This window comes from Sinocyclocheilus rhinocerous, unplaced genomic scaffold (genome assembly GCF_001515625.1).
Source record: "Sinocyclocheilus rhinocerous isolate Xijiao unplaced genomic scaffold, SAMN03320098_v1.1 scaffold2406, whole genome shotgun sequence".
NCBI lineage: Eukaryota > Metazoa > Chordata > Actinopteri > Cypriniformes > Cyprinidae > Sinocyclocheilus > Sinocyclocheilus rhinocerous.
Window position 1 is genome coordinate 194,477 of NW_015656159.1, and position 18,097 is coordinate 212,573.

The 18,097-nt window shown below is 35.4% G+C and overlaps 1 protein-coding gene across 1 annotated transcript in view; it reads right to left on the bottom strand.

Annotated features, from left to right (window-relative positions):
* Positions 1-18,097, bottom strand: part of LOC107719674 (A disintegrin and metalloproteinase with thrombospondin motifs 17-like) — a 112,592-nt gene that overhangs the window by 56,019 nt on the left and 38,476 nt on the right. The window contains exons 9-11 of the mRNA XM_016527156.1: positions 7,772-7,877; positions 3,699-3,839; positions 1,399-1,549 (exon numbers count right to left, since the gene is read on the bottom strand). Of these exons, the coding sequence (XP_016382642.1) occupies positions 1,399-1,549; positions 3,699-3,839; positions 7,772-7,877 (398 nt within the window). The remainder of the gene's footprint in view (positions 1-1,398; positions 1,550-3,698; positions 3,840-7,771; positions 7,878-18,097) is intronic.

The following is an 18,097-nucleotide window of genomic DNA, read 5'->3' on the forward strand; positions in this document are numbered from 1 at the left end:
TAAACACAAATTTTTCAGTTAAAGGCAGTTCATCATTGAATTCAGTGATGTAATCATCCAGCTCAGTTCAGTTTAAATATCTGTGCAATCAAGTCTAATGTCGAATTTATATATATATAAATAATAATAATATAATAAAATATGAATATAATAATAAAATAATAATAATAATAAATAGGCCTATACGAGAAATATATTTTTACTTAAATAATACCCAACGTTGGTTTCAGTTTCAACCTAAATGAATTCGTTTTGGCTTGTCGTTTATATTGCTATAGCTTCTTATATTTTTAATTCTTGTTCTTTTCTAAATACTGTTAATTGAAAGGATTTGCTTACAGTGTTTATTATAATGTTTGTAAACATTTTGCTTCGGCATTAGGCCTATTTCTGAATTAAATAATAAAATACGACTTGCGTTTTTTTTTCTTCTTAAAAAATGCAATTTTTTTATATACGCGTAGCGTATTTTAACCATGCAGCAAACCTTTTTAAATATTTTGATAAATTACTGAAAAAAATAATAATTTACTTTTTAAACCGTTTAACTTTTGTATTAATCGGTCAAAAATTCTTACGGTCGGTTAATGGTTAACTGGTTAAAATGAACATCCCTAGCAGAATCATTTACATGTATAACATAAATTATTATACCACAATTATGAAGTCACATTTAATATTGTGACTATTACAAAGACCAAACAGATTCATGCCAAATTCAATTTATTTTTAATGTGCATATTTTATATCTTAATTTATGACTTTTATTTTCATTTATGTACCATTTAAACTAAATATATAATATGCATATTATTATATTACTTAAAATGTATGCATTTTAAAGGGGTCATATGATGCTGCTAAAAAGAACATTATTTTGTGTATTTGGTGTAATGAAATGTGTTTATGCGGTTTAAAGTTAAAAAAACACATTATTTTCCACATACTGTACATTATTGTTTCTCCTCTATGCCCCGCCTTTTTGAAACGCGTCGATTTTTACAAAGCTCATCGATCTGAAAAAGCGAGGTGTGCTTTTTATAAAGAAATTAATTTATTTCATGTTTTTTATGCAATATGTAGAAGGAGGCTTTTAGTGGATAAACGTTAAACCCTTTTATTATATTCACCTGCTACAAATGTAGCCTGGATAAATTTATCCATCAACTAGATACATATGGAAGTGATCCCAGGACCAAGACAACAAAGTAACTGCAATGGGATTCTGTCATATATACTGTATATGAACTTGTTTAGGTCAAAAAGTTTCAGTTGCATGTTGCCAGTGTTTATTTGTGTGTACGTACGCTGCATTGTGTCCGTTTACGGTATGGAAACATGTAGTGCATGAGCGCAGTATGATATCAGTGCATTCCCAGATGAAAGACAGACACACACCTCCATATCAGTGCAGAACGTAGCGTTGGTGCCGAATAGGATCTGGCACTGTTCGTCAGCGCTGTAGTGCATCCCGGGAAGTTTGGCTGGCAGGCGGATGTGGTAGCGATTTCGTGGGTCAGTATGCAGCAAACAGGCACTTGCTTTCGATCTGAAAGGCAGTAAGATGTTAGACAAACGATGTACACAACATCTTCACACACAACTTTATGAATTGCAAGCTTTCTTATAAAAGAAATTAGGAATTGTTGTGCTTCTAATACTGGTTTTCCATTGCTAATTCATTTGCTCAAAGTAAAATTCATCTTTCTCCAAGTCCACTCTCTCATCTTTCAATAAGTGTAAGATTAGACAAACACAGTAGGGTTGGGCGATGTCTACCAAATTGGCATCAGACGATGTCTACAGTGAAACATCGACAGATTTCTGCAAAACCTGCAAAGGAGAAATATTTTGAAAAGGTTGACGTTGATGCTTTAAAGCCTAATGAGCGCATGCACTTCAGGATTCTCAAGCACGTCTGCTCTCTGTAAATATTTCATATTTCAGCTCATCCTAAAATAATCAGGCAGACATGGCCTGTGTGAGAGAAAAAACTATGCGTTTAAGAGAAAAACAATGTGTTATGTTATGAACGAATGAACAAACAAGCAAACATAAATAAATAAGTAAATTCATTCATTCATTCATTCAAAAGGAATTTGTCATTTTGAATTTAAGTGAATAAAGTAAAATAAACATTGTGAAAAATAAAATAAAATAAAATGAAATTGTCAATTTAAAATTAAACTTACATAAATTTAAATGAAATTCAAATATTGTGTATTTAGTTAATGGGAATTTGATTAAAACACTGACAACACCTATAAAATATGACAAACTAAATGTCCAGCTTGATTTAAAATTAAGATAATAAAAACAAAACAAAACAAAACAAAATAAAACAAAATTAAATTAAATTAAATTAAATTAAAATAAAATAAAAAACCGGCACAAGAGGGAAAATGCTGTCATACAGGGCATGTGCAAGTTTATATACAAGTGACAACAGGCATGTGTGAATTCACAGTAATTATGTGATTGCCTTCTGCAGGATGAATACATGTGATGCTGCTTCAAAACGAGGCAGCATCATTTTGTGCCTACCTTTTGAAACAGCCTTCACGTGTGCGCCTATGCATATGATACATAAAAATATATTTAAAAAGTATACATTATATACATATATTGTATTATATAAATACTATATGTTTTATGTATATTATATATTTTTAATATATTATAAATTACAAATATATTATAAAATTAAATACTATAATATTAAAAATAAATAAATTAAATTAAATTCAGATTTTTGTGTATGGAAAAGTAGTAAAACCAGAAAACTGAAAACTATTAAAATTAAAGTGTAATTACAATTGTTATAAGCGTAATTACTAATATAATTATATCAACTTTTATATTATTTATTAATAAAAAATCTAATTTTGAGAGATTATTTTAAAGATTTTTTTTCTGAAAATGTCACTGCCAGCCGGTTCTTTGTTTATAGAGCCGCAGCAGACAATATTAAGCCTGGGTTTCCAGAATGAACTCTCCTCTATTCAAATGCCTGTTTGTTCACCTTCCTTAAGGATATTTGCCAGATAATTAATGTGGGAGACTGAATCTAGCCTGGTTAGTGGTACTTAGTTAGGTGTTAGTAGTAACTAGTAATAGCTTGCTTAAAATCAATTATACATATTGGCAGTATTCACAATTAGTATTTTCAAATATTTGTAGTGAATTTTATTAATTTATTGAATTAATCATAACATATGTTAATATATATATATATATAGAAACTGAAAACTATTAAAATTAAAGTGTAATTACAATTGTTATAAGCGTAATTACTAATATAATTATATCAACTTTTATATTATTTATTAATAAAAAATCTAATTTTGAGAGATTATTTTAAAGATTTTTTTTCTGAAAATGTCTCTGTAGTTTAATTATATGCAGTATATGCAGAATCTTATTTGCTATAATTACATATAATAAATTATAATTGATCAAATACAATTATTGCAATATTGTTAAATTACATATTCTCTCTCTCTCTAGATCTGTCTATCTATCTAGTAAATAAAATATTTTCCAGAAATTCATAAAAAATATTTTCCACTGTCTAGTTATCAGTATTGGCTATTGAAAGCCAACAGGCAATAACACCTACTAACACCTAACCTACTAATAACACTTAAAAACAGAGGCTAGTTTGAGGATTTTACATCTTACAGCACACACAGTCTCACCTGAGGAACTTCTCCAGGTCGTCACGACTGCAACTGGACCAGGAGAGGTCACTGGGGTTACAACCTTTGACCCATTCCCCGGACATGATGTGAGAGTGGCCCGTGCAGCTGGCGTGATCGTCATCATGGCTCATGCCCATGCTAGAGAGACAAGACCATCAAAAACACCAAACACTAATAAGAAACAGCAGTGATTTGACAAACTACGGGTCTCCCCCAGGCAAACTTAGTGCACAATAAATAGTTACTGTGCTTGTTAAACATAATCATTAACAACTGTTTACGAAGCTTCCCTTGAATGCATAACAATACATTATTACACTGAAAAAGAGCAAGTGTGCCCATGAAAACCAAAGCAACCGAGTCAGAGAGAGCCGTAACAGTGCTTTCTCCAAAGCCCTGACCTACATTTCCCAAATTAAAAACAACAAGCGAAAACTGAAGCGGCGGCAGCGAGCGCAGGAACTAATAAAGAGAGCAGTTGCGTCTCGGCTCCCGCTAAAGACCAAAGCAATAAAAGTCGAAAGGAAAACGAACACAACAGAAATCAAGGAGTCGCTGCGGAGAACTAAACGAACAAGGAGAAGAATGTGAACGCTATAGCAGTTTCATCGCCGCTTTCTTTCCAGCTCTAACATTGATGAGTGGCTTTTAATGTCAGTGGGGTGATTTGGTTAATAAGTGGACTGAGATGAGAATCTCTCTCACACTAAAACAATACTGGGAGGTTTTATAAGGGTGCCAAATGTCTGTTGTGTTAAAATTGTTTAAGGGAGAGAGAGAGAAAAAAACATGATTGGCCTTATTAAAACTAATAAGCTAATAACGGTCAAGTGCTTTCACAAGCCAAATACCCTATCAAGCATGCACTGGACTTAAAAGACTTGGAAGAGAAGGCATCATGCATGACCAATAGTGAATTGGTGCTTACAGATATAGGCTGGAAATCTAAATGTACAACAAGGTGTTGTATGTATGTTGCTATGCAGGTCTAGATGGTTTCTGACTGACCCAAGTCAAAAAAGTCATATTGCTTAGAAAACATAATTGCACACCGTATAAGCCACAATTGAGGTCCATAAACTGTAAAAGCTACTTGCCAAATGTTAATATCCTTAGTGGTTTGTTTCACTTCCCTAACTCTACATATGAGAAAAATGCTGTATGAAAACAAACATTTCTCAAATGTATGTGCTTACATTTGGTGGCTAATTACACTATGATGGAAACACATACTGAACAATCTCTCACCGTTTGCTAGTAAAGGAAAATAACAAGAACTGCTTTGGAGATATTCTTATTTTTCACATATACTGAATTCACACTTGGATGGAAGTTTGGGGTAAGAAATTAATACTTTTATTCAGCGAGGGCACATTACATTTTTCAAAAGTGACAGTAAAGACATTTATAATGTTACGAAAGATCTCTATTTCAAATAAATGCTGTTCTTTTGAACTTCCTATTCATCAGAGAATCCTGAAAAAAATAACAATGTCACGGTTTCCACAAAAATATGAAGCAGCACAACTGTTTTCAATATTAATATTAATAATAATACATGTTTAAATACAAATAAATAAATAAATGTATGTTTCTCGAGCAGCAAATTAGCATATTCGAATGATTTCTGAAGGATCATGTGACACTGAAGACAGGAGTAATGATAAATAAAATCATAAAATTCAGCTTTGAATCACAAGAATAAATTGCATTTTAAAATACATTGAAATATGTAGAAAACAGCTATTTTAAATAGTAATAATATTTCACAATTTTACTGTTTTTAATGTATTTTTGATCAAATAAATGCAGCTTTGGTTTGCACAAGAGACTATTTTCGAAAGCATAAAAAAATGTAAATAGTGTCATTCACACGGTGTAATTTTCCAGTCTCACCCACCCATCCATTCATTAAACAGACTCATTTATCCTTATTCTGAAAGGTGCTTTGACTAATGATCGCATAAGCAATGATGACATTAATGAGGCATTGTGGGCGGACTGAAATATAACGTGACACACTTCTCCTATACGGAGCATGTTTTCATTTCAAATGAGTCGATGCATGCGGCAAAGCCCACATTAGCGTTACGCCTAGAGCGCACTAATCGTGCTCCTTCAGCTGTTATTATTGGAAAATGATCAGCGTCTACACTTGATAAAGCAAGACTAAAACAAGACTCTCAGACAATCATTAGGCTCTGTTACGCCCGCGTGCCAAATCAAAAGGTCGTGAGCAGATTGTACTATGCTCGGTACTCTGAGAAATCTCAATCCATCAGAAAGTGTGATGCTGTTGCATGTGTTTATTAGAGACTGTAAATGCCATGCTGACAGAAATATTCAACGCTAGCGACTCTATAAAATAATCATATTGACATGTCTTGCTACAGTAAAGACCTAAACCCTCACATAAACCCGTAACATACTCGCTTTATTAGTGTTTTTACAGACTGGAGACAATGGAGCTCTGTGTGCGCGTGATGATAGCGCCGCAGCCTTGGTATCGGCACCAGTCGGGCGTGATCGGTGCCAACTCATTACTGCCCGGCATTAAAGCCGACTTTGGCCCGTGGCGTCCCGCTGCATGCTATACTGGAGCAGGTACGGCGATAACTCCTCTGAAGACTGGCGCTGCCACAAAGACGGCGCTTACGCTAATGTAGCTTGGCGTTTTTCCAGATAAATTTTGGTGTTGGCTGCCCATCATTGTTCTATCAAAGAGGGCTTTATGCTAGCGAGGAGATGAAGGGGAGCTATTGTGAGAAGCGTGTTTTTGTTCGGTTCAATTCTATAGTTCATGTGAATGATACATGTTCATCAGCATGTTCTCTTTCAGGTATTTCGCTAGGTTTTCCAAAGCACACGGTGAGGATGGAAGTGTGTTCAGAGTCTAAATCGCTTATTAACGAGAGAAACCTGATGCACCGGGACGTATACAAGTAACCTGTTGTTAAAAGAGCAGAGCTGGGTATTTAGAAAAACCAACAGAGCGCAATGCATGGTTTAAATGACCAATTTCGATTACAAACTAGATATTTACAAGTCTGAAGATGAGTCCGGTCATGGATGAAGATCTGGCTGGGTGCTTTATGTTTTGGTGAGCTTAGCTGAGATCGCATTCTTCTACTTGTTTGACCAAATTGGCAAAAGTTGGCGGCCTTAAAAAAAAACTAAAAATTCCTGGTCTGTGTGAACACCAATGAAAAGTTAAAGGGATAGTTGACACAAAAATAAAGATTCTGTCATAATTTGCTCACTCTCATGTCGTGTCAAACCTATGACTTACTTACTAGTTAAAATACGCTTTCATTGTATAGGAGTGCTTTCAATAGCTAAAGCATATACTACTGCTCAAAAGTTTGGGATCAGTACAATTTTTTTAATGATTTTGAAATAAGTCTCTTATGCTCACCATTTTTTTTATTATACAGTATAACAGTAATTTTGTGAAATATTATTACAATTTAAAATAACTGTTGAATATATTTTAAAATGTAATTTATTCCTGTGATCAAAGCTGAATTTTCAGCATCATTACTCCAGTGTCACATGATACTTCAGAAATCATTCTAATATGCTGCTCAAGAAACATTTCTTATTACTATCAGTGTTAAAAAGCTTCATATTTATGCTTCATATTTTTGTAGAAACCATGTCGCATTTTTTTAGGATTCTTTGATGATAATAAAGTTCAAAAGCATTTATTTGAAATTGAATCTTTTGTAACATTATAAATGTCTTTACTGTCACTTTTGAATAATTTACTGCATGTGCGTTTTGCAAATTTTACTACACTGGAGAACTACCAGATTAGTTGAAATATTATGCCTACTGGGGTTTGATTTGGTCAAATCAGTGATTAATTTTGACGGTCATTATTGAAGTTTCTGGGATCCCAAACACAAAGAACATTAGACATATTAACAAGTTTGTCTCCACTGAAGTACCACAGAACATCTCAGAAACTAGTTGTATAATTAACTGCGTCCTATCAGAGCTGATGATGGAGCAAAACTGTGACAATCACAGGGGCCTCTAAATCAGATTTCTGTGGTGTTTGGACTCACTTGTGGCCCAGCTCATGAGCGATGGTGAAGGCCAGGTTGAGTCCGTTGTCCTCCGCCAGCACACACTTCCTCCTGGAGCTACAGGTGCCGCCCAGATAAGCGATTCCTGTGGAGAGAGCAAAGCACAGAGCGAGAAGATAATGGACAGACAGGAAACCACAACTGAAGCACAAATCTGACAGTTTAATGTCTGAAGCTCATTCATACTGACTGGATATCAGTCGTTGCTGCTGATCGCTGTCCGTTTTAGCTTACTTCTGACTTCCTCATAACTGAGAGATTTGTAATTTTGGATGCGTTTATATGCCAATTTCAGTCATCTGATTCGTCCGCCTGTCCTGAGGAATAACAACATATTCCTGCAAGAAGTTAACATTTTCCTAGAGGAAAAAGCAGTGCCATAAAGGACACAGATATGCCATTCATTTCATATTTAACATTTGGTTTTGTTCAGTACTGAACATTATTATTATTGTGTATTTTGCTGTTTTTTGTTGAATTGTGATCTATAAATAAATATCTATAAATCTCTCTCTCTCTCTCTCTCTCTCTCTCTATATATATATATATATATAATAAACATTACAATATTTATAAATTATGATACTGTAAATACATTGAAGCATAAATAATTAAATACTATAGGATATAATATTTTATATATTATGTATAATACAGTATTTATTAGGGGTGTAACGGTACACAAATATGACAGTTCGGTACGTACCTCGGTTTTAACGTCACGGTTCGGTATGATTTTGGTACAGCAGGGGGGAAAACTAAACTTTTTTTTTTTTTTTTTGTTTTTTGAATAACGTGACATTTTATTTCCACGCTGTATTGTTGATGTCTTTCCGCGGTTGAAACACTGATTGTTTATTTGCGTTAAAACTAGTAGTAAAGAGGAAGAAATGATCGCGTTCACTCGCGCTCCGCTCTGCACAAATCTGAATGTGAATGGGCGTCACGGCTCAGACACCGGAACCGGAGCTGATCGCGGCCGCTCTAGTCAGTGCTTGTGTTGGGATTATACCAGCACGTTTCTGAACCGTCCCAGAAGCGGCTCTCTAAGGCGTTTATACAGCGATCTGTCATGCCACATAAAAGACGGTCAAAACGGCATTTATTATTTGAATTTCCTGAGAAGAAAACAAAAAAAAAAACCTGTAGGTATTCGTGCGGTACACATGCGTACCGAACCGAAAGACGCGTACCGAAACGGTTCGGTACGAATACGTGTACCGTTACACCCCTAGTATTTATACATTTTGATCATTATTATCATTTAAAATTTTATTATAATCATACATCTTTTTTTGTTACCAGGATAGTTTTGAAATAAATAAATTCTCAAAGCAACCATATAATGTAAGTCCCAAACAATTACATTGTTTCATCTTTATAGTAAAATAAATAAATAAATATTCAGATTAATGTTTCTGTCCAAAAAAAATAAATAAAAAAAATCCAGCAACATGCAAAATACATTAGAATACCCTAGCAACCGCAATGCCCTGGCAACCACCCACAACACTTCATGACAGTGAGTTTGCACAGACAATCAACAGTCTGAATGTCTTCAGAAAATATAAAAATCTATACAATTGCACAACTATTTTGCATAAACTGACAGCAAACACAAGCCCTACGAGTCAGTGAGCGATGCCACAGATGTGATACCAGAAATCGGTCACATCACAGACTATCACCTTTCTAGTGTTCCTGTGAAAGCACCTGGTTTGTGTCTGACACTGGACGAAACCCAGACAACCTCACAAGCCTCTGACCGCCATAAGTGAAATCAATAACCGGAGAATGAAACTCAGCCCAGATGCTTGTGTTAAAAAGGAAAAAAACAACACAAAACTAAGTTTAGGATGACAAGAGAGCAGTTTGGTCCAGCAGAGGTAGTTTTATATGGAATAGCACAACAGGAAATGAGCATGGTTGAATGTATGAGCACATGGCAGGTCACATTTTTCAGTTTGTGCCATTTTTGCAATATGCAATGCTGCGTCACTAAAGAAAACTATATGAACTATATATAAAACTATGCAACATTTAGCAGGCTTCAACTGATCGAATCTGGTCAAAAACCCCGTATCAGTTCACATCTGCATTATATACACAGTATATGCATTGGACAGATGTTTTTGGATATTGCTTTGTGTTTCTGCATTGAGTGATGGTGCTGTACTGAGCAGCATTCAGTTTATTGAAAATATCTCACTGAACTTAAATCATCATTCACATTTCTCTTATGTAGAGAAATGTTATATGTGTGTGTGTGTGTGTGTGTGCGCGCATGCATATATATATATATATATACACACACACAGACAAATAATATCTATCATAATACATAATTAATAATACATAATACATCATAATACATTATTATTAATTATTTATATTATTAGAATTTATTTAAAAAAATAGTATGATCATAAATATTTTTTTTATTATCAGGATAGTTTAAAAACAAATGTAATAAATAAATATGTTTTTAATTCTCAAAGCAATTATATAATTCCCAAATAATTAATTATTTTCATCTTTTCATTATTTTTATAGAAACATAAATAATTAAAAACATTCAGATAGACCAAGTATCTATTTTTTTTTTATCTGTAAAAGCAACAGAAACATTTTGAATTAAATCACAAAAAAAAAAAAAAAAAAAAAAAAAAAAAAAAAGTTAATTCAACTTCTGTTTGGGAGTGTAAATATGGTACCTTAAAATGTTTACTACATAGGCAGCTCACTACAGTAGGTTTTGAAAGAAGTACATTATTACTTTAACCAATGTGAATAAAAGCATTAAGCAGCCTATAAACAGTAACAGCTGTTTATTATCAAGACACAATGAAAATACTGAACAACAACAGCGTGACTTATACAACCACGTAGCACATCTTATTAAAAAAAAAACTAGACTAGAAATAATTTCTGGACTTAAATGTTTCACACAATGGTTCAATAAATATTGTTCTAGGGCAATACAAAAAGAAACCCTGCAATTACTAAATAAAGAGACATTTGGATGTTCCACTGTAGCTCCTAAATCAACGTTTCTTTGTTATTTGCTCACAATGTTTGATGACTGATGCTGGAAACAATTGCAATGTACTGTAGCATGCAGGAAAAACAAATGAACTGTGCTTTATCATTCTTCAATCTACAGTGTATAAATACTCTGAAAACAAAACACATCACCATGTATGGAGACTAAGCTGAAATCCCAATTCAGTCAACTAGCACAAAGTCAAAGCTGTAATATCATATTAGCAATACAGAGGACTTGATGATTTACTTGTTTCAGGGTGATTTTTTTCATCTTTACACATGGAGCTGAGGTCTAAAACACATGTCGGAAAATAATGGGCTTTGCCATTTTTTACACTGACTGGAAACTTATGATGGAAAAATTATTTTCCTTCAATGCCATATAAAAAGAACAGCAGGTTGATTGGAAAACAGATGTTGTCCTAAATTCCTCCACTTCGCTTCTAAACCTCCATTCCTTTTTTTTTTTTTTTTACAGCCATGCATACTTAGACAAGAGCTGCAATTATATCTGCTACATCTGTCATGGGCTGATTTAAAGTCTGAGGTCAGATGAGTTCAAGTTTCTGTAAGCAAGTCTCTGCAATCGTTCTGTGCAGTTATTTTTATAGCTTGCTTTGAGTTGATGGAATGTAATCTAATCTATAATGTGTAATGACTATCTGGATGGGTGAACTACACATGACAGACAGGTAGGCTTAATAAGGTACACATTCACTGCAAATGAATGGAAATGAGAGCTCAGCAAATTATTTAAGCCTTCTTTCATGTTCCATGGAAAAAAAATGACAGCAGTCGGATTTGGAATGTCAAGAGGGACAAAATGGAACTCAATTGTAAGGTTCATTTAATTCAATCAATTTAATTGTTGAATTTGTAAAAAGTGAGAAAACTAAAATTCTGAAACTGAACTGAATTTAAACTGATATTCAAAAGAAATTCCAGAGAACCAAAATTTGTTAAAATAGATGGAAAGAACAGACAGACAGAGAGAACGATAGAAGGACAGACAGACAGACAGAGAGAACGATAGAAGGACAGACAGACAGACAGACAGACAGAGAGAACGACAGACAGACAGACAGAGAGAACGATAGAAGGACAGACAGACAGACAGAGAGAACGATAGAAGGACAGACACAGACAGACAGACAGAGAGAACGATAGAAGGACAGACACAGACAGACAGACAGAGAGAACGTCGTTCTCTCTGTCTGTCTGTCTGTCTGTCTGTCCTTCTATCATTCTCTCTGTCTGTCTGTCCTTCTATCGTTCTCCCTGTCTGTCTGTCGGTCTGTCCTTCTATCGTTCTCTCTGTCTGTCTGTCTGTCTGTCCTTCTATCGTTCTCTCTGTCTGTCTGTCCTTCTATCGTTCTCCCTGTCTGTTAACGGACGGATGGACGGACAGATAGATAGATAGATAGATAGATCAGGTGTGATGTTGACTGTTTCTGGTTTAGATCTGCAGAAAGCGGCCGTCAGCAGCACAACCGATTACAGAAGCTCAGGAACAATGAATGAGATTGCTGGGCCGGTGATATCAGCAGCTGAATTTGACTCGGCGCTCGCCACGGGCCCCGCAGCTCACGGTCCAGCCAGACAGTCTCAGAAAGACGGGACTAAATACACACGGCGCCAGGAGATATTTTGGCGATTATTTATCTGGGGTTAATTTGCCGTAAGCACATGTAGAGTGCTTTGCATTCACAAGTTGAGCCCTTTCGTGACGAGAGAAGAACAGCGAATCTACCAGCTCAGCAGCCTGGGCGGCCCGGCTGAACACGGACAAATGCTTTGTTATTAGTTGTGAGGAGCGCTTTCAGTGAGCTGCTTTACACGACAACATCAATGTCAAAGTCAGCCATTGCATGCAGGATCAGTCTTTCATCTATCTGTATATATATCTATATATGTATAGATATTATATAGAGTATGTATCTATCTATCTATATCTTTATATCTATATCTTCATTTCCCATTTCCAACAGCAAGCAGAGACGTTCAGCTGCTTTAATTTAAACACAAGAATGAGACAACAAACATGCAAACAAATATCAACAGTCTGAATTACAACCAGATTACAAACAGATTTTTCCTTGAAAGCTCCCTGGAAAACAAGAAAAAAGTCAAATGAGATCTTTTTAACATCTCAATTGTTTTTTCTAGATTTTTAATATCTCAGTTGTTTCTCCAGGCCAGGTTTGGTTGTCAGCCTAAAATCAACAAGAAATGACATTCGCAACACATTTTACTATGTAAAATAATTTATTTTATTTTAAATTTTACACTTTATTTTAATACTATTTTCATTTAATATATTTTTCCCAAATTTTTATTTACTGTTTTCTATTACTTTATTTTAAAAATCAATCAATTTTTTTTCTCAAAAGCTTAGTGACAAACACAACACCTTTTCTATTATATCTCGATTTTTTCTTATACACAGTAATGGGATAAAATAAAAAATAACACACTGTTTTTAAACTGTTATATTAAATTGTATATTATATAAAATAAATATATTATATATATATAATTATAATTATTATGGTTTAATATGTGTCAGAAAAAAAGTTTTTGAATATTGAAATCATAAAGTATGCAAAATAGTAATTTACCTGAGCAGGGAAAACGTCTCAGGTTACTTATGTAACCATGGTTCCCTGAGTAGGGAACGAGACACTGCGTCCTCTAGGGGTCGCTATGGGGAACGCCTCGTCGTGACCCGTGTCTGAAGCATACATTGAAAAAACACCAACTCGTTGGCCGGCGACAGCCATGACGTCACTACCGGTGCGACTACAGTATAAATAGGCGCCGGGAGCACACATAATTCACTTCTTCGTCTGAAGCTTGCATCCGCAGCATGGCAAGAAACCTAGAGGACGCAGGGTCTCGTTCCCTACTCAGGGAACAATGGTTACATAAGTAACCTGAGACGTTTTGCAAGTTTCCATTACCTTCTCCCCTTGGGGATCAATAAATACTTAAAATTTTAAACTTGTTATATTTTTTGTATGGTTTAATATGTTTTTGGGCAACTTTAGGGGCTAGTTATCATTTGTGTCACTCAATATAGGCAAGTAGCTTGAAGCCTTGACTGGAAAAAGCCACTGAATATTCCTTCTTTAATGTTTATGTTTGGGTGTATAATATATCAAAACTGGGTCATGCTACATAAAGTAATATACAGTTTAATGGTTTGCATGTTTCATGTCTGTTAAACTCTAGATTCATTTTTCTTGTTTTAACCATATTCTGTTGGAAAGTGTGAGCTGGTATAATCTCACTTGAAGTAATGATTAACTTTTAAAACTTTTAATACTTTCATAATTTTAAATCTGTCACTTCTCCTTCTTCAGACACGGGTCACGACGAGGCGTTCCCCATAGCGACCCCTAGAGGACGCAGTTCGAAGTTCCCATGAAAGGGAACTATGTCAAGGATTTTCTTGAGTTTAATAAACTGTTTTCCACAATACGCTCCATTTAAAGCTTCAGTTTTACAGTCCCACACTGAACCATTCCTCTCAAGCCCTCAAACGGCCCACAGAAAACAGGAAACGGCACGTTGAACCTACTGTGCAGGAGGGCTTATAAAACCATGGAGACGATCCACAGAACTGAACATCAGGATCGTTTCCATATTACCCAGAACACCACGCTTTACACAAGCCACATTCCCAGAAGTTCAGAACAGAGCAACGGAAACTTCAAAAACAGACATGAAAAGACGTCTGTGAGGTTTTTGTGTTCACGATTCTTCATGGTGTTTCTTGTGGCCTTCAGCTTGAATGTATATATAATGGTAGCAATCAACCGTGATTTAAAGTTCAGCTCACGGTTGTGGTGCTTCATTGAAGCAAATATCAATAAACACTGTAAAGTGGGCCGGTTGAAACAGGAGTTGCTTATTATGACTAAACATCCCACATCCGAGTCAGGACACGATGGAAATCCCAAAACACTGAGGCATATTTTTCTGTTTGTACCAGAAAGAGGTCAACTCTTAAAACTATGAGAGCTTCACTCAGGAAAGCTTTAAAACTGTTGTGATGTAATGATCAACTTTAGCACATAGCCTCATATTTAGTGTTAGTGATTTGAACAAACCGCTAAGCCAAAAGGCGCTGTCATATTAGTGAAATTTCATCGAGATTTTGTGGGCAAAACATGTCTATTGTCAATAGTGTAGCGATGCATGAAACATAAAAACATTACAAAAAAACTTCTCTGAAGTGTACATTTATTTAACAGACAAAACAAGCATGCCAATCTACAATTGAGGTACAGTTTTCCCTCTTGTATCGGTCTTGTGGGGCAGCTGTAAAAGTTAAACCCCTCGTATCAGATCTCACTTGAGTTGTGGACCATTTGCTCAGGGCGAGGAACTCAAAGAAACCGACTTCAAAAGCCAGGAAGTGAATCTGAGATGGGAGACATTAAGCCTGAGGTATGAGCTTATCCCTTCTCAATCAAACCCTATCTCAATGGGATCCTTGTACATCAGCTGAAAAGAGAGGAGCTCCATTTAAACACAGACTTCTCCAAGACAAGGCGTCTCCGCTCCTCCTTCCTGAATGAATGGGGAAATTCCTCTCATTTAACAATTACAACCTTTAACCGAGTTCAGAGGGTGATTCCAGATGGTTAGATGTGCAGATGGGAGGAAATGCAACCAAGATGATGCTACATGTGTTTTCATGAAACTATTCCACATCTTTTTTTAGGCAAATTTATCTTTTGCTGTAATCTCATGTGCACATCTGGCCCATTTACACAGGTAAATAATTCATAATCACCTTCAAAATGGGAAAAAAACGGAGCCGTTTTGGCATCAGAAGTAGAGTTTTTGGCGTTTAAACAAATAAATCACAGTTTGCAATGGGTAATTTCCAGTATTGCATCCTCTGGCAGGAGGGATTTTTGACATTTACCAATTTTTGTTCTAAACCATTTGATTTAACCCTTGTGCTGAAAATCCTTTACCAACAGTAATTTGGTGTTCCCGGTCAAAAATGACCAGTCTTTTAAAAATTGCTTTTAAATCTGAAATTATAAAATGATTATCACCAAATCACACATTCAATCGTTTAATCAACTTGTTTCAATCAATTAGCACAGGTTTTGTATTTCTTTTTGGAACTGATTAGCCATTGTCCTCACTGATTTGAGCCAATGCACTTCAGTTTATGAGTGAAAACAAAACATTATTTGTGGATCATTTTGGCAATATTCATAAAAAATCTGAGGTTCATAAACTCAGATCAATGAGGACTATGACAATTCAGTTCCAAAATGAAAATTATAATTTTTTTAGGGAAGTTGTTATCCTGTGTGTGAGCAAAGTCAGTAAGTTTTAGTCCAATGCGATATCATTAACTAGAATGAGGGTTAAAGAAACAAAAAAAAAAAAAGAAAAAAACAAGAAACAAAATCTGCCTAGGCAAAGTTAAGTTGTGCTTTTTTATTTTTGCTGATTCAACAAAACAAAAATGACACGGTTGAAAGGTCTGCAAAACGCTTGGGTTTAAAATGTTAATGTTGTTCAAGTTAAATGCGGCTCTTGTTGTAAACATCTTAAAATATAAACGTATCAATCAATTTTGCAATATTTCGCAAAAATAGTTTTAAACATATTTCTTGAGTGTCTGTTTTCCTACTGCTGGTGGAGCATAAAGTAGGTTTAAGTTGATATCCGTGAGGTCATTGCTTTTTTTTCCATCACTGGCGCTGTTATCAAAAAAGCTCTCGTTTGATGGACACTCACCAGACTTTACTTGGTTACTCTAACCCTACTACCAATCGACTCGAGACCATATACAGTCAAATAACTATAGAACTGCATCATGCGAGTGTTAAATCACAAACAAAGATGTGGAACAGAAATAGAAAGTCTGCTTATCTAAACGTGGCTGCCTCCACAGACTGCAGGTTTTTCATGGTTGAGGTCAATGTTCCCCTGAAGGAACTGGCCCACCCATACAGAGAGACGGCCGCTCAAACTCATCATTCTAGGGATGCCTTTCCCAGTTGCGGTATAATAGCAGCACTGTGACCAAATGATTTCCATCATGCCGGAACAATTACGGCCTGCTCCGATTGTCTGGAACTGAACAAACGTTCTTGAGGTGGCTTCTGCGCTTGCAATCCATTCTGGATGTGACGACAGTCTCGTGGTATGCAGACGCTAAAGAAAAGCATGTCTGCTGAGCGTGTTTGGAAACTCTAGAATAGACGAATTTTCACCTTTACATATTTAAAAGAACCTTAGACTCAACAGTATGGAGTGTCAAAACTTTGAGATGCGTCATGTGACTTTCACTCCAAGGCTCTGTTCCAAATCCTAGTGGGCTGCCTACATAGTCATCAATGAGTTCTCGATGCAAAAGCTGTTGTATAAGGTAGGCAGCATGATTACAATGGTGTCTAATTCACCATCTTTTGGCCAATTCAGGCATCCTTCACAGAGAACACAATCTCATAATGTGAGCTCTGTGAAGAAATGCAATATTTATAATTTACTTCCTTTGTTTTATTACAATTAAAGATAACGCATGCAATTAACTAAATATGATTTTTAGTAAATTCTTTTAATGCCATTTATTCAAATTGACATTGATGGTTCTGTTCTGTTTTATGTGACTTTGTTCATAATATTCATAATTTCAATGTTCTGTGTTCACATTTCCCGTGTGTTTCAACGCAGTTTTACAAATATAGAATCAAATATAGCAACATCAATAAAGTATTTATGCTATGAATGTCTTGCAAACAAATTACACAAAGGCCAGATATTTCTCTTTCTTCCCTTAAAAAGTAACTTGTGCTAACAATTTAACTGCAAAAATCGTAATCAGAACACACGACAACACTTCTGAATGCCTGTTAAAGGGATACTCCACCCCAAAATGAAAATTGTGTCATTAATCACTTACCCCCATGTCGTTCCAAACCCGTAAAAGCTTCGTTCGTCTTCGGAACACAATTTAAGATATTTTGGATGAAAACCGGGAGGCTTGTGACACCACTGAACGCAAGCAGCATACGCTCTGCTGTGTCAGCCGCGCCACAAGGATACATTTTCTACATGTACTTACGCTTTGATTTGAACGAAAACAGCGCATCCGTGCAGCGCGGCTGACACAGAAGAGCGTACGCTGCTTGCGTTCAGCGGATACTCTCCAAAATGGCGCTACGGTGATGCGGAGAGACACAGAGGAGACGAATTGTTGAATAAAGTCGTTATTTTTGTTTTCTT